This window comes from Drosophila yakuba, chromosome 3L, assembly GCF_016746365.2.
Source record: "Drosophila yakuba strain Tai18E2 chromosome 3L, Prin_Dyak_Tai18E2_2.1, whole genome shotgun sequence".
NCBI lineage: Eukaryota > Metazoa > Arthropoda > Insecta > Diptera > Drosophilidae > Drosophila > Drosophila yakuba.
In genome coordinates this window covers 8970804-8994605 of record NC_052529.2, presented here as the reverse complement: position 1 = coordinate 8994605, position 23802 = coordinate 8970804, and the positions used below count along the sequence as shown (strand labels likewise).

Below are 23802 nucleotides of genomic sequence, written 5' to 3'. Positions count from 1 at the left end.
TGCTTTTAGTGTGCGAATATATATATAAGCCCATTTTGCGAGCCTGATTTGCATTGATTTTCAGATTTTGCACCGCAATTACCACGGCCGCCATAATAGCCAAAGTTTACTAGCCAGACGCAGTTTGGAAAATGATAACGAGCACTTAAGACGGCCACTTGCAATTCAATTTGGCCGGGTCCTGTCGGATAATTGCCAACGCAGTGTCAGGCCGATGGGAAAATCTCGGTTCTTGGAAAATCTAAGCCAAGGGGGGAGGGAGATTAGAAACGAGTGGGCGGGCAGTGAAGGAGGTCCTGACGCATTTGCGTATCTTATGCTAAGCACGTTGGCAGGATGTCGACTTTAGTCAAGACAGTCGGGAAGCCGGTAATAATGCTCGACAGGCTCACAAAGGAATTTAAATAATAATAACCATAACAATAAGATACAAACACACACGCACAGAGGGGGTGGAATGGGATGGTATAGGGATTGGGATGGCAAGGTCGACTTGCCCAGGTGCCAACCCGCCGTAGTGAATTACAGTCCGCACGTGAGCCCCAACCTAATAATGGGGATATAAACCGATCCGAGATAGCGGCAAATAATTGGAACACGGGGTGCCAACAAAAGCACAACTCATTTAAAGTGAATATTATTGCATGTTTCCTGGAACTGGCATACACATATTCGTGTTCTGCTGCTAATATATGGTTTTAATATCCCCAAATGATATACAAAGCACTGCACTGGGAGCCAAATAATTGAGAAAAATAACCAGTTGAATTGGCAAATAACTTTAATTGCTCATATCAGCCAGGCACTGTGATTTCATCAACCCAAAGTACTCTTTTTACGAAATATTTACAGAACGCTATGTATTTAAAGCAGAAATTTGAATCAGAGTGGTTAATATTTCAAATCGTTTTTATCTGAGAACTTCCAAGGTAAGCACATAATTAGAGGTATGAGTGTCTGCAGGAGTTGGCAAAACTCATGAAATACTTTAATGCCGCGGGCTTACAGATTTGGATCCTTTTGTGGGTGCCAAAAACAAAGGCGTCGAGGCAACTCTATTGTTTCTGCCAGCACTGAAGTGTCAGCACGCTGGGCGATAATAAATCAGCTGCGGATAATGTCAACACCATGGCCCCGGCGACCCCGAGTAAATATTTCTGCTGATGACTTTGTCGTGTGTCGGTGGCGGTGTCGCCCTAACAGTTTGATGCGTTTTTGATGCTGCTTGGGATTATCATTATTCGGGCTTCAAGTGGCGATGGTCCTTGGACTGAGGCTTTGACAAACGACAAACAGTTTTCTGATTTTCTGGCTTTTTGCGAGACGAGTGGCATCGATGACAAAGTGTTGACCCTGTCGCGCTGTTTGCTAATTAATTAGCCGTCTTTTGTCCGAAACATCGAAGCTGTGCAGCGTCAAAATTTTAATTAATGTTGGCCATGTGATTCGCCGGAATTCCAAGTTCACAAACTTCGCACTACTTTCTCGCCTGGCGAAAGGACGACATAGACGGCAGGACGAAAGTCGGAGACAATGGCAAACAATGCCAAACATCGAGCATCGTGATGCCGCGTAACAAGGGGCACTTGTTCGCCATCTAATACACAACTAAATTCCCCAGGCCCCACTTTATCCGCCGGAATGACAATGACGTGGGGAGCCGGAGGCGTCCTGACAGCTATCCACACCCGGGATCTGAACGCAAGTGCCAAGTGGAAATTTCGCTTCACTTCTAACTTTTTCACCCAGTCCACGCACACTACACACTACTGAAGAAAACATCCGCAGTACTGAGGACTTAACTTTGGACCTCCTTTAATATGCTTAAATGCTTCCTAGTTTGCTTTAAATATAAAATATTCCCTTAGTCTAAGGCTGTGTTTCTAGCAGTGCATCTGTATGCCTCCATTTCCTGAAACACTCGCATAATTAGCTTTGAACCGCCCTCAATTACTGGGCAACGCAGTGCCATTGCTTCAATGGTTAGTTGACAATTGGATGGGCAGATGTCACAGGCAGAAAGCAAACAGTTCTCTGTAAACAAGGCTCAACATTTGGAATTGACCATGGCAGCTAGGACAAGGAAAAATCGAATATAAAGTAGTCCCCTATTAAGACTGAATGGTAGAATGTATAGGCATTCCCAGGGGAAAATAACGACTTATTTTATATGACAAATATATACTCACTTTAAGTACAAAGTTGATTTATTGCTTAATTGACTTTACTTATAACTAACAATATATAACAATAGCAATGACACCTTGACAAAACTCCTAGAGCGTCCATATCGTGCTTTTAGTTTCCCTCAGATGCTTAGATGAAATTATTTTAATCTAAATATAGTTTCAATCCAATAAACAAAGCAGTTCCAAGAAACTCAGCTTAATAATATTATATAAAACTTAAACACAGTCGACATGAGCTACACATTATTTCCCCATTGAATCATAAAGAACAGCTGAAAACACACAAATAGACGAATAAAAATAGACAATATTTACCAATTGTGACATTCAATAACTTGGAAACATGCTGAACTGACACCTACAGCTGCCCCCGCCAAAAGGACGAAGAAAAAAAGGACAATAGGACACTTTGCGACGCCGCTAAGTATGCCACACGTTTTGTGGCCCATATATTTTATATGTGGCTCCAGCAAATGTCTGGCGACGAAAAGCGTTTTAAACACACCAGAGGGGGCGTGTCCATGGCAGCCATTCAGACTGCCAGCTTCAAAAAGGTGCACTCAAAAAAAATAATTAGTCAAATGTAATGCTAAGTAATCTGGTTATTTCTTATTTATTATTATTATTTATTTCTTATCTGAGTGTAAAATATTTGATTCGTTATATTTTAGAACACTTTAGGCGTATAGAACTGGTTTGTAAACTACTTTTTTCCATATACTTCAGTGCATATACTGACAAGTTTTTTTTCGAGTGTTGAGGAGCAGCAGCACAGACCGCATCTGTCGACCACGTCGACGATGACGATGGTGATGGCGATGAAGTGTCGAACACACCGTGGATATATTCAGTTTAGCATTTGTCTTGTTGCTTTTTGGGGACTGCAAGTGTTCGACTTTTGACAAGGGACCGAAATACCCGAAATACCCGGCCAAAAGGAAAGAAAAGGGCCCAGATTTGTGGGTGACATTGAAGACAGGCCGCTTTTGTGGTATTGATTTTATGCAGAATCTGCTAGGCAATGATAATTTACAATTTGTATGCGGTCTAGCAGAGGAACTCCAGCAAGTGGCCCAGGCTGGGAAGGTAGGTATCCGGCACCAGGACCTTCTTTTTGGGGTCACCCTCCTCGATGATCTGCTGCACTTCCTTCGGGGTATTCACACCGCTGCCGACCATCAGGGATTGGAAGCCACAGTTGGCAGAGAAGTGGATATCCGTCTGCAGACTGCAAGAAAATAAGAATTAAAGAAAGGAAAAAGGAAATTAGTAATTAAATTTACACTTACGTATCGCCCACCATTAGTGTGGTTTCCGGCTTTATGGCCCCGGACTGCATCAGCGTAGTGGCCATCCAGGGATTGGGTTTTCCCAGCACCAACGGCGACCTTCCGGTGAAGGCTTTCATGGCCGCCAAGGTGGCACCGGCGCCCACCATCACCCGGTTGTTGCCGATGGGATAGGCGGCATCCAAACAGGTGCCCAGAAAGATAATATCTGGATTCAGCAGATAGCTGCCGGTTCGCACCAACTTGGCCATGTTGAAGCCCTCATCGCGACCCACAATCACAGCTCCCACATCGGGATCCAGTTCCAACTCAGTGACGAACTCGTGCATGGTCTTCTCCAGCTTTTCGGACACTTTCAGAGAGCAAATGCCAAGTTTCTCCAGCTCAGCATGCACTCCTTTCTCGCCCATGACAAAAGCCTTCTTCTGGAACTTTTTGACGGCCAGGAAATTGGCACACGAGAAGGACGATGTCAGGACACTAGCTTCTTCGATTTCAATGCCAAAACCTTTTGCCTTATCGGCCATCTCCTGCCTTGAAATCTCCGAATTGTTGGAGATAATAAAAGTCTTTCGGCCAGAGGTACTTAGGTAGTTGAAAGTTTCCACAGCTCCGTCAATTGCCTTCGCAAAGTGCCAAAGGACTCCATCAGCATCGCAGATCACAGTCTCGAACGAGGATAGCCATTGGCGAACCCGTTGCTTCGGCAACTTGGTCAAATCGGTAAAAGTTTGCTTGAACATAGCTTCTCGATCGAATCGAGTATTTCTATATTCTGTGTGTTGAGTAAAAACTAGAAGAAGCTTTGATTGAGTCTTAGTTATATGTTTAGAAAACCCAACTATTGATTTTATTGCCACTATAACTCACAACTTATCTATTTCGAGAAGATAGAAAGGGCAACAGATTGGATAGTTTTGGCAAATATAGATCAGGAACTTGCTGATAGAGTAATGGAGCCTTAGATGCCTGCGCCTCCATGGCATCCTGATAACTATTAAGCCCAGTGCCCACCAACAGAGTTTGAAAACCACACTTGTAGCCCAAAAGGATATCCGTACTCATGCTGTGAAGGAGAAGGCACATCCAATAAACTTATAAATAAATGTAAATAACACTCACGTGTCTCCTATAATCAAAGTCCTCTCTGGCTGAATAACTCCCTTTCGCATCAGGTCAATGCACATATACGGATTGGGTTTTCCGCAGATGAAGGGCATCCGTTGACTGGCCGCCTGAATGGCAGCCACCATCACTCCGGCAGAGGGAACCATTCGTCCTGGAGCCGCCGGAAGTGCCGCATCGCGATTTGTGGCCACAAACATTACGTCACGATCTTTCAGATAGCAACACGCCTTTGTCAGCTTGATCGTATTGAAATCCTTGTCAGCACCCACCACCACAGCACCCACATTGGGATCCAAGAAGATACTGTGTATGTGATCTGGCATGGAAAATCCCTGCAAGGAGGAATGATCCAGTGGCATGGACTCGATACCCACCAGCTTCAGTTCGTCGACGATTCCTTGGCCACCCACTACGTAGCACTTTTTGTTGAACTTCTTCTCCTGCATAAATTTTGCTAAAGCCTGACCCGAGGAAAGGATCTCATCCTTGGTCACCAGAAAACCCATTTCCTGTGCAAGTTTGCAGATTCCGTCGACCGAAGTCACTGAATTATTGGTGCAAATAAAGGCCTTCTTTCCCATAGCACGCAGTGCGTTGAAGGTCTCTGCTGCCTTATCAAGGACCTTGTCGTGGCTCCACAGGACACCATCTCCATCGAATACGATCGTATCGATAGTCTTCAGCCACTGCTGTAAGCCATACCTGTTGAGGCCAAGAACTTGGCATCCACCCTTCTGGATACTCTTGTTTAATGCCAAATTCATGTTTAGTTCAAGTGGGAATTATGTTTTTGAGTGGAGAAAATGGAAGAAAATTGATTATGTAGACAAAGCATTCACTTTCACTCAGTTAGAAGTAAAAGTAGTATATATATTCCATCCTAGAGAATGACTACAATTGCAATTGCTGTTTAGGATCATTGGTAAGTAGACTTTGACCTTTTGGCCCTAAACTGATGGCCTGTAGGTTGCAGCGAAACCACAAGCGAAACGCTTTCGGGCCCAGGAACTAGATTAGTTTTAAGCAGTTTTCGGCTACGAGGCTGTCGGAATCAATTGAAAGTTTCCTTCGGTTGTCTGCGTATCTCGGTGTCTTGGTGTGCCGGCTTTTTAACTTTTCAGCTGTCGGCAACGACTGCCTGGGAAAATGTCATCGGCGACGCATTTAATTCACTAAACTTTTGCACATTTGTTATTTGGATTGTAGGGGAGTGGATGAGTGGATCAGTAGAGGACCAAGTTGTGGTTCCGTGGCGTGGCCAAAGTCGCGGATAACTTTTAATTGTGCGCAATGAGCGAAGGCCAAGTCAAGCCGTGAATACGAGACGGGAGTTTCTTGGGGCAGCCACCCAGTGGCGCCACCCACTTTGCCTCCCAGGGGAGCCACTTCCGTTCGTGTCGACGAGTTTTCGCCTTTTCACACGGACACGATATAAAATAATTTATTATCTAGGGTACAAAACTTTTCTTAAACACCTACTTTTATACCATATTAAAGTGAAAAGTTCTAAAATTAATAAATTTCACATTATTGCCTAGTACAGACACAAATTATTAGAAATAAATGGGAATATATTTAAAGATAGATATTTCTTTCAGTGCTTGCCACCGGCTGTCATTTGGCTTGTCCCCCTGCGCCAATTAAAATGGCATTCAGCTTCATTGTTGATAACGCTGTCGCCTTGGAGAAGCGTCTTTCAAGCGGCCCCCAAATCCGACACTTGTCCAGCTGCAAAGCTGGAGCCAAAGCCGTAGCTGGAGCCGGAGCCAGAATCCCGGATAGCGCCGCACCTTGGCATAAATTCATTAAATCTCTTATCCCTGCGGCACTTTCGCCCCGGGACAGCGAGCATTTAACGGATTTCGCTGGCTCTTTGGACGGGTCCGTGTTGAATGGCCGGCGGTCAAAAGTGTGCAGTACCCGCTGCCTTTCTCCTCTCTTTGCGAACTTTAAAAAAGCAACGCAAATTGGCAAACGAGCTGAATTTGTGGCTGAATTTATGGCTCAGCTGCCTGAGGGGCAAATCAAAAGCTAACGAGCGAGTTTTCTGCTTTACACCAGACCACAAAACGCGATTTTTTCAAATTTCCGCGTGTAAATAGGGAAGAGTTTACACGATACTTGAGCCAGCATATTTGCTGGAATTAATTAACATGTCTACGGAAATAAGTGGCTTTTTGTGTATTTTTAAAAATTCTGTGCTTGAGCTTGAGTATAATGCTGGTTTTAGGCTTGAGTATAATGCTGTTTTTGAGCTTGAGTATATTGCTGTTTTTAAGCTTGAGTATAAATTTAATAAAGAACCAAATAAACAATGGAATTAGGCTTAAAATGTAGAAAAGGGTTCTGAAGAACATTTTGAACAGCCTAATAAATCTTAAGTTTAGGTGGCATGTTAAATCCTATTTACAATTCCCCTGAAAACACTTGTCGCCTGTCTGTCTGCCCAAACTGAGTTTACAAAATGTTTATGTTTTTCTGTTTTACCTGGGCAAGAGTTTTTGGTAAGTGGGCAAGTGCACACGAAGCCTTCGCAATTTGCTCAAGTGGAAAGTGCTCTGGATTTTCCATTTGCCTAGATCTCAATTTGTTCAAGTATTGGGCTTAAATGTACATTGATAGATGTGGGTGGATACGAAAAGAATGCATTTTCCGAGTCGAAGGGAAAAGAAAAACAAACGAATTCCAAACGCCAGACCTCGAGAGCAACAGTAACAAATGAAATTTTAAGCACAAAGTTTGCTGAACTCGATGGTGGTATTTTTTCGCCCCTGACCCCAAACGAAGAAAAAGAAAACGAACCAAGTCCGAAACTTTTTTATTAAGTTTACAAGGCCAAGTTAATTTCCCGATCCCTGGGGCCTGCGCCTGTTTTTCCTAATTAATACCTCGAGACGTGGGGCTGGCCAGAAGTGAAGAATGAAACAAATCCACTTGATTTATATGCTAATCAAGCCTGACCTGTGGACACAACTAACACTTCGGGCCATCGACAGTTGCTTAAGCAATATTAAAGCGAAAACGAAGCACCAACTGGCCGCAGACAATGGGGAAACTTTAAATTATCCCCTATCACCGAATAAATCATCCACAGATAGCATCATCAGCTGGGTCACAAGGCGCAATTATTTGTCCAGAATGGATTGCTCTCTTCAGGAATTGCTGCCACTTTCCGAATGCCTCTGGTGCTGGAAAACATCCGTGAAAAACTCGATAAGATTTTACCCTGCCCTCTTTAAAAGTGATTTGTGTGCAGGAATTGAATATAACAAGTAACCAACCATTTAGTTTACCCATTTTAAAATGCTTTGCCATGTTTTGCTGCTTTTGGCCATTTAGTTTTTAGGTAAATAACCATAAAGTCGATTCTTAAATCGTTTAATGCCCGTATTGTGAGCGTATTCCAACCCATATACCCTCGATGACCCTTGAACTCGATCCCAGCTTAATCTCCTTTGAGTGGTGAGTGATGGACATGCTGGGGAAACAACAAGCTTCGTATTGAAAGCTCTCTGTTGCATTTCACCAGCTTATGAATGCTAAGCAGAATTGAAACGTTTTGATGTTTTACAAATAAGACAGTATAACCGGTAGGAAGTAGAAAATCGTAAATACCAGGCAAATTTCTATTGCCATGGCGACATTCACAAGTGTGTCGGACAATTATACGCTCGTGCTATAAGTTAAACGGCTCAGACATGATTGAAAAACGAGAATGGATGCCAGGATTGTGCAGTGCAATCCAAGAAGTGGAAACACGTGTCGGATGCAGGACAAAAATGTGATGCAGATATGTGGATGCTTCAGCGTGTTCTTCATAGTTCTACATTCGTTGAATGCGACAAGAGATTTGAACGAGCTATTTGAAAATATGCAAGTGTTAATCCTGAGAAACCTAATTGAACGGATTCAATTGTATACAGTTTTCATTGACTTAGTCTTAGAGTCAATCGCACTTTTGACTATTGGTCTTACTTAAATGCCACATGCACTTAATTCAATTTAAGTTCATGTTAACTCGATAATATTTATAAATTCAGTTAACATCCGAATTACATTCGCATCAAGTTAATTGATTTATTAAATGTGTATAAATTGCGTTAACGTCAAAATTACACTTGAATGCACATAATTGCCCTGTTAATTAGATATTTTAAACTCCATTAGCTTACTGATTTTTGATTCTGGTCCTCAATTGAAGCAATCTGTATGCAACTTTAATTGCATTAAATGCAATTGGCTGCTCGAATGCCAAAGTTAACTAAATGCCAATCAGAGCACCTTGTTCGGCTGCATAAAATGCAAATACCAAGCTAGTGGCTTAAAGTGTCGTCCGTCCTCTGTCGCCTGTCGAAAATGTCCCTGGCCCACGCTGCGTATGAGCAATGCCACAGTTTGAGCCTTGAGGGTGGCCATAAAGGACTCTCGTGCTGGGCGGGCACAGTTTCGGTCTCACTGCGCGTGGATTAAACCAAATTGCAACACATTATAATTTGTGACAAAAGTGGCCTCGAAAATTCATTTGTGAGATCCAAGATTTGAGAGCTGGCAAACATGAAAATGTACGAATATATATATGTTTTTATGCACTGCTGATAGCAATGTGCCCAAGGCCAAAAGACATTTGGCAGATGAATAAACAAGCTGAGCGAGATTGTGAATCTGTGCGGAAAGCTGTTGAAATTGCAGGACTTGATAGGTGTCCACTTCTTAAATTAATTGAGGTCAGCAAAAGTGTGTGGCATTTGATATGTCCCAGGATAGTAAACAAAAATTCTTTAAATGTAGTTTAAAATACGAATAATAATTTAATAGCACCTTTAAAATACCACTGCTTAGACTGGGTAACTTAAGGTTTAGGAACTTAAAGCTGCTTTCTGGCCTGCTGGTTTCCAATTACGGCCAGCAATTTGTGCCACAACCCATTGGCTTTCCACAAAAAAGAAAGGAACCACTCGAGACTGTGGATTTGCAGTGGGCTCGCCATGATGCCTTCTAATTGCTCTCGGTTTTTGTACATCTGTGAAAGGCTGGCTCTGTCAATATGCAATGCACATCATGTGGGCGGCAAGGCTCAGGTCACAGTTTGTCCATAGAAAATCGAAAAATGATCTAGATATGGAATGGTATGCCTCGCTATGCTCGTAATTCGATATCCAATCGAATGGCATTCAAATTTATTTTTTGACCATTTTTGAAAAAAATATACAATTTTATAAAATTGAAAAAAATTTGTTTTCCCAAAGTTTGAAAAATTTCCAATGGGGATAGTTAGTTTAGCTAATTGGCTGTAAAAAAAATTAGTTGTCTAAGCGTATGACACATTTTGGCCAAGTTATGACGATGAACGGTTCCATGGCGGCTTGAAGCAAAGTGATGATGATGATAAATATTTTGCCGTATCGATTCACGGCTCAACGCTCAAAATAAATAGTATCGCATATTTCAGGCATTATTAAAGCCGTGGAGCCCGCCACACGCGACGTCAATCATTGTAATTTATAACGTAAGCAGAAGCGTAAGCAAACTTAAGCCATTATTTCCGCTTTACGGAATACAAGCCGCAGGCTGTGCTATTGTTTTTGCCATCGCTTTTCCCTTAGTTTTTCCGCTGTTTACTGTTACTTGGACTGTTGTGTTTATTCCCGCTCTCATTTCGTTTTTGCTGCACATTTGCATTTTGTTTCCCGCTGACCTCAGTTTTCCGACTGCCGCCGCAAACTGCTGTCCATTTCATAAATCATTTGTCGCACACACATCTGCACATCTACACTCAGATAAAAATAGAAAATTGAAGTAAAATATTCTTGTGTTGGGTTTTCCCTTCAAAATTTAATTTAATTTATTTATTTGAGCAAATAAAATATTATTCATTTTGGCTAAATTGCGTTTAGTGTTGTATTACTATTTGGTATTTAATTTCAATTTCAAGTGGAGTTTCAGTTTGCCGAGCACTGATTTACGGCACTCGACCGAAACTTACACATGCGCTTACCTCTCCCAAGAGAAAGGAATATTAATTTTATATTTATTATGTAACCGACAGCAATTGCCAACCATCAATATCAAATTAACCAATTACGCAACCAAGCCATTAAGCTGATTAAAATCAGTGCGCCCAAAAAAGTATGCTACACAAATGGTTTCCCTTAACTTAAACATTATATATTCACTTGCTTCATATTCACGTAAAACAGATGTGTATATTGAGCATTTGGGATGCCATCTAAAAGCTCTTTGCGTATTATCTAATGAAAAGCTATAAACTGTAACATGATAAATATTAAATTATATATATCATTACGTTTATGTACTGATACAAAAACATTTTACTTTGAAAAACCATTTTACTTTTAACATGTAGCTGTATTAGTTAACGTGTAGCCCTGCCGAGCGATTCTCATTGCGATAAATGATAAGCGCATGGCAACAAATAACAGTCGGGCCAAGAAGTGTGAGTCCTGCCAACGTGCCACGCCCACTTCCACTTCCGCCCAAGGGCTTTCTAATCAGCCCGCAATTGCTGACCCAAATTTTAGGCTTGGTATGACTTAAGCAATGCCAAAAGCCAGCCACGGATGACAATTTAATAAAGCAAATTGAGCGGCTTGTGGCGAAAGTTTTCTTGGTATTTGGATTAATGCAACCCCACATCCGCGTCCACATCCGCGTCCTCATCCGCGTCCACATCCGCGCCCACATCCGCACCAGGCCTGCAGAGTCGTTAATCAATTAAGTTGCCGGTCTCAAGCGATTGCTTTGCTGGCATGTGAATGTGCGATTATATATGTGTTGCCACTTAAGCTGTTATGTATTGATTCAATTCCATATAAACGATGCCCCGCCACGCGCAAATATAATTAATGATCAAGTGTCAACGGAACAAAAAACTTTACTCATCTCGAATGCATTATGTAAGGCGGTGTATTGAATTACATTTAGCACTCGTAGCCAACATTCGCAGCTCGAGTTGGTCCACGCGGCCACTTGAACGTATAAACTTGGCCTGCCCACATTTATTTGCTGCCATTTGTTACGTTTGTTTATCCTGGCGGCCCTTGGCGGATACTTGATGTCAAACTACCACGTCTGCTGATTTTTTCAGTGGTCTTCTTTAAGTTTGCCTGGATATTGAAACGTTCAAAATGGATACATCGAGTTCATTAATCAAGTTAATGTCTAAATACATATTTCATTACGCAGGGCACTGATAAAAATATTACAAACTTGTTGAACAAAAACTATGTGTTATGTGATGTTTCTGATTAAAAATACATATACACATATAAAAAGTGCCCCCATTTAATTGTAATAGCACCCACAACTAAAGCATTTACCACATTTGTATCACATAGTGCAAAAAAGGCTGCACTCTATAAATTTATAGCCTGCAGCTTCAACGCATTATAAATATTTACGAGCCGTCCGCTTGGGTGGATTCCATGGAGGATACGCACATCTTGCTCGATGACGACACATCCGGGGGCCAAATGGCCGGAGTCCATTCCCGCAGGACACACGCCATCAGCTCCTCTGCCGATTGTTTCTCTTTCCCGGGGGACAGAGCGACGCAATGCAGCCAGAGGCATATTAATGATGTCTTTATGGCGGCCACATGGGCGTTGGAAAGTGCCTCGGCGGTACTGGCTTACCCACACAATTTACGAGCGTAGTGCATCCATCTGGTAATTAAAAAATAGAAAACACTTTACTCGTAAATGCTGATTTATGTGGTTGCAACATTGCTGCAAGAAATTTGGGCTCCAAAAAGAGGAAATTTAAATACCTACTTTTTGTAGGGTTTCTTAGTACTTAGTTCCGTAACGATTTTTTCTTAACCAGTTTAAAGTATTTAACTTCCTCCTAAATTACCAAACAAAGCAACTGTGAAATCCTTTAAAATTCAATACATCTGAAGGACCTTGCAAAAGGCATTCCCCAGATTATCCTTTTTTTAGTGCCCCCTTAAAGTTTTCGTTCACATACGCATTACTTATTTGGTTTGCCAATCTGTCAACTATTTTACGGCTGATTTCCTGTGGAACGTGCTTCTGAAAACTAGAAATAAATCCCAGAGCCACGTGCCCTCCCCTCGAACACCCATCCACGTAAATACCAAAGAAGCTCTAGAAGGTTGCAGCTTCTGGGAACTTCGTTAAGCTCCGCTGGTGGAGCAAACTCCTAGTGCACATGACACTCCTCCTAATTGAGCCATAAATAAGAGGGAGGCTTTATTTGCGCATTTCCAAAGGTACAGAAGTAAACACTGTTTAGCAGGAAGAATCCGGTTGGGCCTCGACCACAAAGTTGTAGATGCCATCCACCGTTTGCATTGGAGACTGTTGGGTGATGTGGAAGCGCTCCTTTTTTTGCACGTCACTGAATATTTTAACCACCTGCTGACGCAGTGGCATCAGATCATCCGTGGCCTCCTTCAATTGGCGGCCCAGCGATGGCTGGATATTGTCCACCATATGGGCAATAAGATCCTCGATAATCGTCTCCATATCGGAGCTATTCTCGCGACCCAGTTTGCCATTGAGATACAGTATGGTGTGCAGGTTGAGGACCAACTCGCGCGTCTGATCCGATTCAATCTTCAGGAATTTCTCATCTCCGGCCGCCTTGAGATCCTGTTCCGCCTGCTTGCGGCACTTCTGATACACTTCGCTGGCGGGACGATCGCGCTTGGCCTCCTGCTCCTCCTCCAGCTTTCGGTACTCGTTCAGGTGGTCATGCAGGATGCGCAGTGGCTCCAGGATATCGGTGTTCAGCCGGTGCAACGTTATCATGCTGGCCGCATAGCGACGCTGCAGATTCTCGCGCTGCGGAGTGAGCTTGGCATCGCGACGACAACTTGAAAGACCCGTCTCCTTGCCCGTCTCGAAATCCTCATTCATTTGGGCCAAGTCCATGACGATCTTCTGCTTAACACCCTTTAAATTACTGACCTTCAGCACGGACTCCAGGAGATCCTTGTTGTACCTCTTGTTTCCGAACTTCTCGCTTTTTGCACTATCCGCTACAATCGCCGTCGATTTGGGGTCGCGCATTATAATGGACAAGGGAACAGTCGCGGTTTCCTGATTGCAATAGAGCCGTGAATCGGGCAGACTGAGCACCACGGCATTACCATTTCTAGCGAATCGAACCACGTAGGTGTAGTCCTGCGGATCGTAGCCCATGACACTGCCATTGACGATGCCCTTGAGCGAATGTACGTGCAGAAAGCCACTGACCTTGGCATCCGCCACCAGCGGCAGTGGAATTTGCTTGGGTATCTGGTCAATGTAGGGCATGTTCTCCTTGGAATGGAACTGATTCTGCTGCAACTGGCGGACAAGGCGCCGCTTGCACTCCAGTTCCTTGCGTTCCAGTTCGATGAAGGCGGGCGAAAATCGACGCGACTTTCCCATACTCCGGCGTATCAATTGCCATCCTCGGCGTGGCAAGCAGCGGCCCTCCAGGAGCGGACAGTACTCCAATAAAAACCGCTTCATATCGTAGCCCATGCCCAGGGTCGGTTTGTCCAGGAAGGAGTCCACAAACTCACACCAAATCCAACGGTGCGAGCTGAGATACTTCAAAAAGTTGTACAATCTATAAGAGAATGAACAGGAGTACACTCACTGTAAAGGATCTGAGGAATCTTCTGAACTTTACGAACCTCTTGCCAAGTATAGAATCAGTTGGGTAAGGATCGAACTGCTCCTTTTCCTTCTCTTCATCGTCCTCCGAGAAGTCCGCAGATATTTTGGAACCTTTTGAAAAGGCCGCAGTTCTCTTGGACAACACCTTTGGTTTAATCTTCTCCTGGATCGCTGGCTTCTCAGAAATTCCGCTTCGCGCCCCAAAAGCAGGGCGTTTAATGAATAACTCATCATTTTCGCCTTCCCCCAACAGCTTTTTTGCTTTTTTTAACTGACGACGCGTCATTCTATGAAAGGTAGCACAGTTTTAGTTATAAATGTTCAAAGCTAATAAAGAAAGTATTACATTGTCGTAGATAGTAATCCAATATTTGCCAGGAACTCGTTTTCTTCGCAGTTTTCAAATGGGATTGTTGAATTATCGATAGATAGTGGTTCAACTGACATGCTGCTGAAATAGTCTACTAAGTTTTTCTTTAGTAATTTTAGCAAAGTTTTTCTGACTTAATAGATTTTGTTTTTTTGGAAGTCGATTATGTAGTTGACATTTGACATATGCATGGTCTACAAAACTGGGTTCCCGATACATACAAATTTTTTAAGGGTTGCCTGAATTATTATTAGGAAATTTATTAAATTTATTCTGATACATAACATTCAATCACTTTAGGTTTTACAAGCATTTTAATAAATGGTATCATAATATTATGTCATGAGCAACACACTACATTCGTATTATGTACATTGTTTTTCTCCCTTCTATAAAAATCGTTATTTAAATGATTTTTATACCCGTTACTCGTAGAGTAAAAGGGTATACTAGATTCGTTGAAAAGTATGTAACAGGCAGAAGGAAGCGTTTCCGACCATATAAAGTATATATATTCTTGATCAGGATCAATAGCCGAGTCGATTTGGCCATGTCCGTCTGTCCGTCCGTCTGTCTGTCCGTCTGTCCGTCTGTCCGTCTGTCCGTCTGTCTGTCTGTCCGTCCGTATGAACGCTGTGATCTCAGGAACTACAAAAGCTAGAAAGTTGAGATTAAGCGTACAGACTCCAGAGACATAGACGCAGCGCAAGTTTGTCGATTCATGTTGCCACGCCCACTCTAACGCCCACAAACCGCCCAAAACTGCCACGCCCATACTTTTGAAAAATGTTTTGAAATTTTTTCATTTTTGTATTGGTTTTGTAAATTTCTATCGATTTGCCAAAAAACTTTCTGCCACGCCCACTCTAACGCCCTCAAACCGCCCAAAGCTGCTACGCCCACACTTTTGAAAAATGTTTTGAAATTTTTTCATTTTTGTATTGGTTTTGTAAATTTCTATCGATTTGCCAAAAAATTTTCTGCCACGCCCACTATAACGCCTACAAACCGCCAAAAACTGTGTTTAAGACTCTCCTTCTCCCTTCCACTAGCTGAGTAACGGGTATCAGATAGTCGGGGAACTCGACTATAGCGTTCTCTCTTGTTTTTATTTGACTTATTCAATTCATCGATTCGTTCTTTGTTACTGCCACTTGCCATGGGTGTTGATTTTCCGAGTGAAATCTGTTGTATTGGATAACAGAACAAAAGCAGGGCGAAACTCAGTTTAGCCCAATATTAACAAAGTTCCGCTGGACTGCAAGAATAGCCTCAGGGTCAATGGTAGATGGTATAAAGTCAATGGTAGATGGTATAAAGTCAATGGTAGATGGTCGATGGTGGTAATGGTCATCGGGGCGCGTAATTAATAAAGTTTTGCATACGACTGCCTGCTGCCGTGGCTAAAACGGCCGCCAGCGAACTTCGAATTACGCAAGTGGATTCCAACATTATTGGCTATGTACTTTTGGCCTAATTTCCATGTCTGTGATGTGGTAAGTACGCCTAATTTCGAGTGTGCACTTGAAGAAATTGTCATAGCAATTCGGATGGTATTTATTTGGAAACAACCTGAACACTGCAACACAAAAGGTAGCCCTTTTTTAAAAGCAAAATGCCACATTTCATTATATGTAAATAGTGGAAATTGACTGTAATCTCCATTCTAAATTACCATCAGTGCCATTTACTTAGGGACCTCAGTGTATGCCAATGGTTTTAGCCCGCAAACTTTCGACACGTGTTGCGGTCGTTTTCTGGGAAAAAGGAAATTGGATATCCAGATATACAGATATCCAGACTTAAAGGAACTTTAAGATTACTTCTGCCATCATGATATCGATTGCTTTCTGCACCTCATTCAATTTGCTGAACACACAGAACTTCCGGAGAATCGCAAACCGAAGGAAGAGATAGCAATTTTAATTTGCATTCCTTTCGCCTCGAAGGAGCAGCGGGATGTCCTAATGCAGGACACCTGCAGCTTCAACTCACTTAATCAGCAAACAGACATGGGTGATGCAGGTGGCTGGAGAGCAGCGGCGACATGCGCTTAAAATTAAAAATCCAGCTCTACAGTACAAGCTCTCCAGGATCACACAACAAAACATTGACATTGAACTAATAAAAGCTGCAGGCGACACGTGCCACGCCCACCTACCAACCCCAGCGCCCACCCAGGAGACCTTAGCTAGCGAAATGGGCGTTGATACGTCGTGCCAACGGGTTACTCATGTGCTCCACTCTATATGTACATACATATACATATGTACATATGTATGGGAATTCTCATGCGACTATATTGTTCCCTGTGTGTCGAATGTTGGCTTTTGGTCTGGCGACTTTCAGCCTGCGGGGCGTTTTTGCACTTAACCAAAAAACTGGCTTTTGTTCTGGCCAAATATGGAGAGCGTTTTAATAAAAAGCTTAACTCAGTGAACCCTAAAAAAAAGAGTTCAAAGAGCCAGCGGCAAATTGAATCAAAAGTCAGCTATAAAGGGGAAAAAAGTAAGCAATGTGATTAATTTCCCACTTTAATTTTAAATAAAAAAAAACAAAATACATATAACTATAATCGAGTGAAAATCGTGTTCAGTGTACGATAGTTTCGCAAGCTTGTCGAACTTAAATTCTTGAGCTGACAGCTTTAGCTTCTTGGCCATCTACACGACAGAATCTGTCGCAGCGTGCCCGCCTTATACTTATGGCACTTACTGTGCATTTACAGTTTATGACAGTTTGAGGACATTAAAATTGAAGCAGTTTGTATCAGCCAGGCCAGCTGCCAGTGGCCACATGGGGTGTAGCTGGCTTATCGCCACTCGCCACTTTCATGGCCATGGAGCGCATTAATTGATTCGAGAGTTTGCTCTTTAAAGCGGGATTTTAGAGCGGACATAACAAAGCCACTTGGGGAGAGTCTGTGAAAGTCATTGACACTCTCGGCCAAGTCACGTATTGGCCGAAAAGAAAAACGCAGACTTTGCAAAAAGTAACAACGCTTCTTTATATTTATACCGTATCGTCACACATTTGTCGCATTAATTGAAGGCGCGAAAGCGAGAGTTGAGCACATTTTCGGTTTTTTCATTTATGAAAAGTCATTTGACAAGGGGGCTGCTTTCGACCGTTATCAGAAGGCCACAAAAAAGGGTAGAATTTGGCCCCTTGGAAATGCCAATAATAATTATAAATATATGCGACTGCTACCCACATCAAAGTGAAACAGCATTTGAGCCTGGGGGGAAATGTAGGACAACCCGCAATAAAAAGCAGAAAAACTGTGTAAATAAGAAAGTGAATACTATTGAAATATTACCTTGTTTTTATGATGGAAATAGTACACAAACATTTATACATATACATATATGCCAAAGTGGGCTTAAGTTAAACGTTTTCTTAAAGAAACTTAAATTTCAGATTAAAGCATAGCTACTTGGATGACACATTCGGAAATCTCGTACGATTTTCCCCTCAAATGACAATGATTTCGTGCAGCGAATTTCCTCGGGTTTTCAATTTCAATTACTATCGCTTTTATTTCAATTCATGTTCAATTTTTCCAGTTATTTTACAGCCATTGTCTGCGGCCAGGCGCCTTTGACTTGGACCCCAGCTCCTTCTGCTCCTTTTACTCCTCCTCCTGCTGCTGACATTGGCTTTTTATCGCAGATTTCTTTTGGTTCGACGGCCCGTAAAATGCTCATGTGATTGCATTGTCTTCGTGATGCACAGGAAACAATGTTGATTGGTTTTAATAAGCCAAAGGATTCTTCAAGCTAATTATATCTGTAGAAAAATATTGAGACATATAACTGATATGTAGCTTAAAAGTATGCTTACACAGAGTTTTTCTTTTCTGGTAAATCGCGTCAGTTTTACGATTTTTCCGCCGTGTACCATCGAAATGGCTGATTCAATTGGTGGATCTATTCGGTAGATTCCACGGAGACAACGCGACTGGCGGATGGACAATGCAGCAAATCCTCTTATCAAATTGTCATCGTCATTAAATCGCAATTAGCCAACACCACAGCGATGGCAGTAACAACAATCTGTCGAGGATTTGGGGCGCCTCGATTGCTGACGACAGCAACTGGAAAAACAGAACAGAACAGAAAACTTTTAAGCGGAAACACGCGCCTGGCCAGCTGAACTTTGCTGCTCGGCGCTGTCCTCCTCGGTGATTCTGAGACATCCTGCGATGTCCTGGCTGCCTTCGCTCTCCGAGTCAAACTCAAATTGACTTAAGCGCTTTTCGTCCACTTTCATTAGTGCAAAAGGGGGAGGAGCTGATGGTTCAGGACTCAGAACTTAGAACTCAGGACTCAGGACTCAGGACTCAAGACTCTGGATTTCAGGACCCAGTCATTGACACCGCCGTTGTTTTTCTTTCCATTTCAGTTTCTGCCTCCGCTCAACTTGGAGTAAATCAGCTTAGCGATTCCGCCCGATTTTCGCCTGTCAACCGGATATCCAGATGACGGATGATGGCATCATGTTCCAACAGACTTTATTTTTGGACTAGCAAATGCGGTCGGAAAATTAGTGGTAAATCTAAAGTGGCTGCAATTCACATTACAAAATTCTTTTAGAAATGGATCATAATTATTTTAATATTAATTTCTATGAACTAAACTCTAATTTGACTTCTTAAAAGCTACTGGTTATGTCAACTTCCAAATAAGTTTAGTTTAAGGAAGTTTTAGACTCATTCTTAAAGCTATTTTTGTGACCGCATCTGTAGTTGGGCACAGGCTACCGGATTTATGTCACGGAAGTTAAAAAAGACTCAGGCGCCCACCAAAATGGATTCCACTTCCTATTTGCATGCCCAAGAGGCTCTCATATCGTCGAGCTCCTGATTCTTAAGTGATAAGTGGGGTCTATTCCTGGCATTCCGCTGCCCTCGGCAGCTTGAAAACTTAAAGCCAATTCCACTTAAGTCTGGTGGGGAAGTGCACAACGGCCATAAGGCATTTGCCATGTTTTTCCAACCGACAAGAAAGCGCAACAATCGCCACCACACCACACAGGGTGTATATAGCATATATACTCTTACTTTGTGGGTAGTAAGAGGCAACGATTGTTGGTGGATTTTTGTGAGGCTTTCTCGCCGAGCATTTCCGTTGAATTATAAACATTTCTATCACATCGCAATGCACAAGTGCTGTGCCAGTTGGCCAAAACACTCGGCTGTGATTTTGATTGCGGAATGTGGTCACATAGGGGCGGGAACGTGACGAACGGAATATTGGCCAATCTCTGGGATACCCGTTTTATTTCTGGATGTCCAACTTCGCTGCAGAGCCAATTAGACAGAGTGCTTATATGGCTAAAACAGAGGGAACTGCCAAGCGGAATCCTTCCGCATGACTGGTTGTGTTTTTAATTGAAGATTTTAGTTTTTAAAAAGTTAAGCAGTTGGGAAAAGGAAACTTCTTTTATGAAATTAATAAAAGAATAAAATTCTGAGCACCTGATTAATTTTAACGCAAAATACAAACATTGATTATAATTCTAATATATTTCCTCCAAAATAAAGCAATCAAGATAATTATCCACGTTCTTAGCCCAATTTGCATTATGTTCGCCAACTTTTGCGCACTTTTCCCACTCATAATCGGCTGCCATTTTCCACGACTTTTCAACTACTTGCGGATATAAAGTGTTTACTGCACACAACAGCGTACGCAAAAGGATAAGTGGAAATTTTCACGCAAAGAACGTGACCATTTTCGTGTCTACAGTTTCTTTAGTTTCGTTTTTCCTGACGGTGGCTTAACATTCAAGTTGGTATTATTCCAAGTTCAGAACAACAACAAATTGTTTCAGAACTTTGCTAAAAAAAAAACAGACTATTGTCGTGGCGCAGGAGCAAAACAAGTGAAACAGTGCGGAATACTAGGAAAAAGGCTACTCAATTTAAAATATATATAAAGTTGTATACTTAAATCGATTATTCACAGTCTAGTCATAATTTTTGAAGTTCCTCTGCCTTTGGTTCAACACTTGGTTCATTTCAATAATGCCTGCGAAAGTCACACTGGTTTTTCTCAGTGCACTCGACACAGATGCGGCCAGCATCATCGTGTGCATTTGCCTTTGGTTTTTTGTTGCCTTGTTTTGGAGTTCGCCCAGCTGCACTTTGCAAATGTCAGGCAAAAGGACTTCGGCGTGGGCGGAAGGACGAAGCTCATGCGGCGCCACATGACATTTGGCAATGCATGCGAACGCGTCCTGCGGCTTCCCAAAGATTTGCCCCACTGGAGCAGCCATAAATTATGAGCGGCAGACGAGCTGATAAAAACGAGAGAGTTATTTGCGGAGGCGTCTTTGCGTTCAGCTTATTGATTACTTTGCATAAAGTTCAAATTAATGAATCATAGGCCATGTTTACAAATGCTAGTAGTCGTAGGCCCGTGGCAAATCACATTTATCACTGCTAACGAGTTTCCATCGCAAACGATACGCATTTTAATTGCCTTTAATGCGTTGGACCCTTTAAAGTTGTAGTATTTCTTTCTAATGTGTTTGTACAGAGTTATGTCATTATTATTCATTGTCATTGATGGGCTGCTTTTATAACTACAGTAGAATCCGTTTATAGCGACTTTCAAGGGACCGACAATTTTACGTCATTATACCCCGAAGATGCACTGACAGAAAGGTGCAAAAAAAAATTTTTTTTTTATTTTATGATTGCCATCTTCGTAATATGTTTTAACATAAAACAAATTAATTTTTTAATAAAACAAAAAATTTTAATAATTTAATTTAATAACATGGGTTTTTCATAAGAAAAAAACAGAAAAAAACTAGAAATATGGCGAAAACGCCGATTGAAAATATCCGATTTCTTACAAAAATTTTTTTTCGATTTTTTTCGATAGCAGTAAAAATAGTTGTCCAAACGTGAAATGCCATACCTCTTTGAATTCGTAAGAAAATTCCCTATCGATCCATGTAACTACATTGAAATGCTAATTTTTGGCCATTTTTCACAAATTTTGATGATTATCGAAAATGCAAAAATTTGTCAAATTTTTTTATCAAAAATAATCCGTTTTTTTCCGATAGCAGTAAAAATAGTTGTCCAAACGTGGAATGCCATACCTCGTTGAATTCGTAACAAAATTCCCTATCGATCCATGTACATACATCGAAATGTTAATTTTTGGCCATTTTTCACAAATTTTGATGATGGTACCCCTTATCAAAAATGCGAAAATTTGTCAAATTTTTTCTTTTCGATAATCAAAAAAGTTGGTATAGACTTAGTTAGATATGTTAATTAGCAGCACAAAACAGTCTTTATTTTAGCTGTGGCCATTTTTGGCCAAGCTATGGCGAAAACGCCGATTGAAAATACATATTTCCATTACATGGTCGTATTAACATTTTATTCCCAGAAATCCTTGAACTGGGCAAAATTGCCACATATGAATGTACGACTATTCTACAGGCCTCTTTAAGATTTAACACCTCTCGCAGGCAAGCGAAACAAATTCAACACATAACTCCACGTTTATTGTCGCACCCACATTTCCGTTTCATGCCCCTTAAATGTCGACCCTAGGCTTTAGAGTCGATTCCATGTTGCTCTTTATGTGGCACAATTTATCAGGCAGGACCCGAAAAGGAGAAAGAAACCCATGCCTCGCAACTGTAAAAACACAAATCGTTTGTGTGGAATGCAAAAATAATTTGCAAATCAAAGATTGATGCAAAAAATCGGGGCACAAAAGGAAAAACGAGTTCCGAATGACGATGGTCGAGCTACGAAAAAAAACCCACCAAACATTGCGTATCCGCAACGTTGTCGTCGGCGTAGTCGAGAGTTGATGACATGACCAACAAATCGTAAATTCGATAAAAGGAAATTAGAAGGAAAGGCATCCGTGGCCAGAAAGGGAAAATGAAGAAGTGGATGGGATGGAAAAGGAGTTGCGCGGGATTTTCCAATCGATTGTCTTCGAGTGGAAATTTAATTCAGCTATGAATACGAAATTTTCCACAGCCATATGGAAATTGAAAACCAAATCTGTCGCATCGATATTGGCAAATTACGAGGCGTGTAAAGCCATAAATTGATTATCTCAAGTGTGCTTATCCTGGCCTTCGATTAAGCTGAATCACGTAGCCCGAATTACTCAAGTTTATCAGTGAATTATGAAAGGAGTCTAGACTCTGCCCTCTGACTTGCATTTTAATTATGGTAATTTACTCTTGATTCTTCCGAATAAAAGTGGCCCAATCCCTTGACCATTAATTGAAATTGTTGAAATGTGCGAGTTATCTGAAATTATAATCTTCGCTGCCAACATTCCTGTCGATGGGCAATTAAAACTTTATTTATTGCAAAGCCATAAGAAAAATGCAGCCAACAATTTCGCAGTGGTCTTAAAAGACTTGGGCGGCAGCTTTTCAGTTGGCGGAAAATTCTCCGAGCCACAAGGGAGCCTCAAGATAATGGAAGTGGGAAAACAAACAGAGCGAAGGTAAAAGACTGATTTATTTCTCACCCACCTTCTTTGATGTTTTTAATTCTTACTCAAAACATTTTGCGGCATAATCTTTAGAAACTGCGACCCAATTAATGAAGAATGAGGAAAAAAGCATAGATGAATACACAAAGTTGCCTTGAAAAAAGTTTAAATGAAAAGGAAGCGTTTAATGTGGGTTAATTAGTCGTTACATTAACTATGCGGCGAATCTTTAGTTCGGAAATGGATAATTTTTCAAAGAACACTTTTATTGCTAACCCTAACACTCGAGGGCACTCAGCGGGACTCGAAAGTAATTAAAAGCAGATGATGTTGTAATCATAAACGAGTGGAAAACTATTTTATTAAACCAGCCAAACAGATTGCGGCCCCAACAGATAAAAATCAAATTCACAAGGACCTTCTATTCGCTTTAAGATCGTAAAAATTTACAGCTTTGGTAATTGCAAAATAGTTTGGCATAACATGGGAAATGTTGTATAGGCACAGGATAGAAATATGTGCAAATATTGCCGATGGCAAACACCTACACCAGATACCCAGTCGAAAAACACCTATCCATAAAAGATGCCGGCCAGATTTTATTGAGGCATTATCAGGCGAAATAAACGGGGACAATTTGCCGAAAATTGGGGACTGGGCCCAAGAGTTGGTTTTATGAATGCCATT

At 41.7% G+C, this 23802-nt stretch overlaps 3 protein-coding genes across 3 annotated transcripts; all 3 read right to left on the bottom strand.

The window, feature by feature from the left end:
• Window positions 1-3145: 3145 nt before the first annotated feature.
• On the bottom strand, window positions 3146-4309 carry LOC6533450 (chronophin). Its single transcript, XM_002094125.3, has 2 exons — window positions 3479-4309; window positions 3146-3417 (listed from the first exon to the last, which is right to left on the bottom strand). Exons 1-2 carry the CDS (start codon window positions 4219-4221, stop codon window positions 3237-3239), a joined length of 924 nt encoding a protein of 307 aa, XP_002094161.1. The 5' UTR covers window positions 4222-4309; the 3' UTR covers window positions 3146-3236.
• LOC6533449 (glycerol-3-phosphate phosphatase) lies at window positions 4302-5444 on the bottom strand. Its single transcript, XM_002094124.4, has 2 exons — window positions 4601-5444; window positions 4302-4544 (listed from the first exon to the last, which is right to left on the bottom strand). The coding sequence occupies exons 1-2, from the start codon at window positions 5368-5370 to the stop codon at window positions 4352-4354; spliced, it is 963 nt and encodes a 320-aa protein (XP_002094160.1). The 5' UTR covers window positions 5371-5444; the 3' UTR covers window positions 4302-4351.
• Window positions 5445-12812: 7368 nt separating this feature from the next.
• Window positions 12813-14792, bottom strand: LOC6533447 (protein lin-9). Its single transcript, XM_002094122.4, has 3 exons — window positions 14603-14792; window positions 14274-14543; window positions 12813-14206 (listed from the first exon to the last, which is right to left on the bottom strand). The coding sequence occupies exons 1-3, from the start codon at window positions 14701-14703 to the stop codon at window positions 12877-12879; spliced, it is 1701 nt and encodes a 566-aa protein (XP_002094158.3). The 5' UTR covers window positions 14704-14792; the 3' UTR covers window positions 12813-12876.
• Window positions 14793-23802: the final 9010 nt, after the last annotated feature.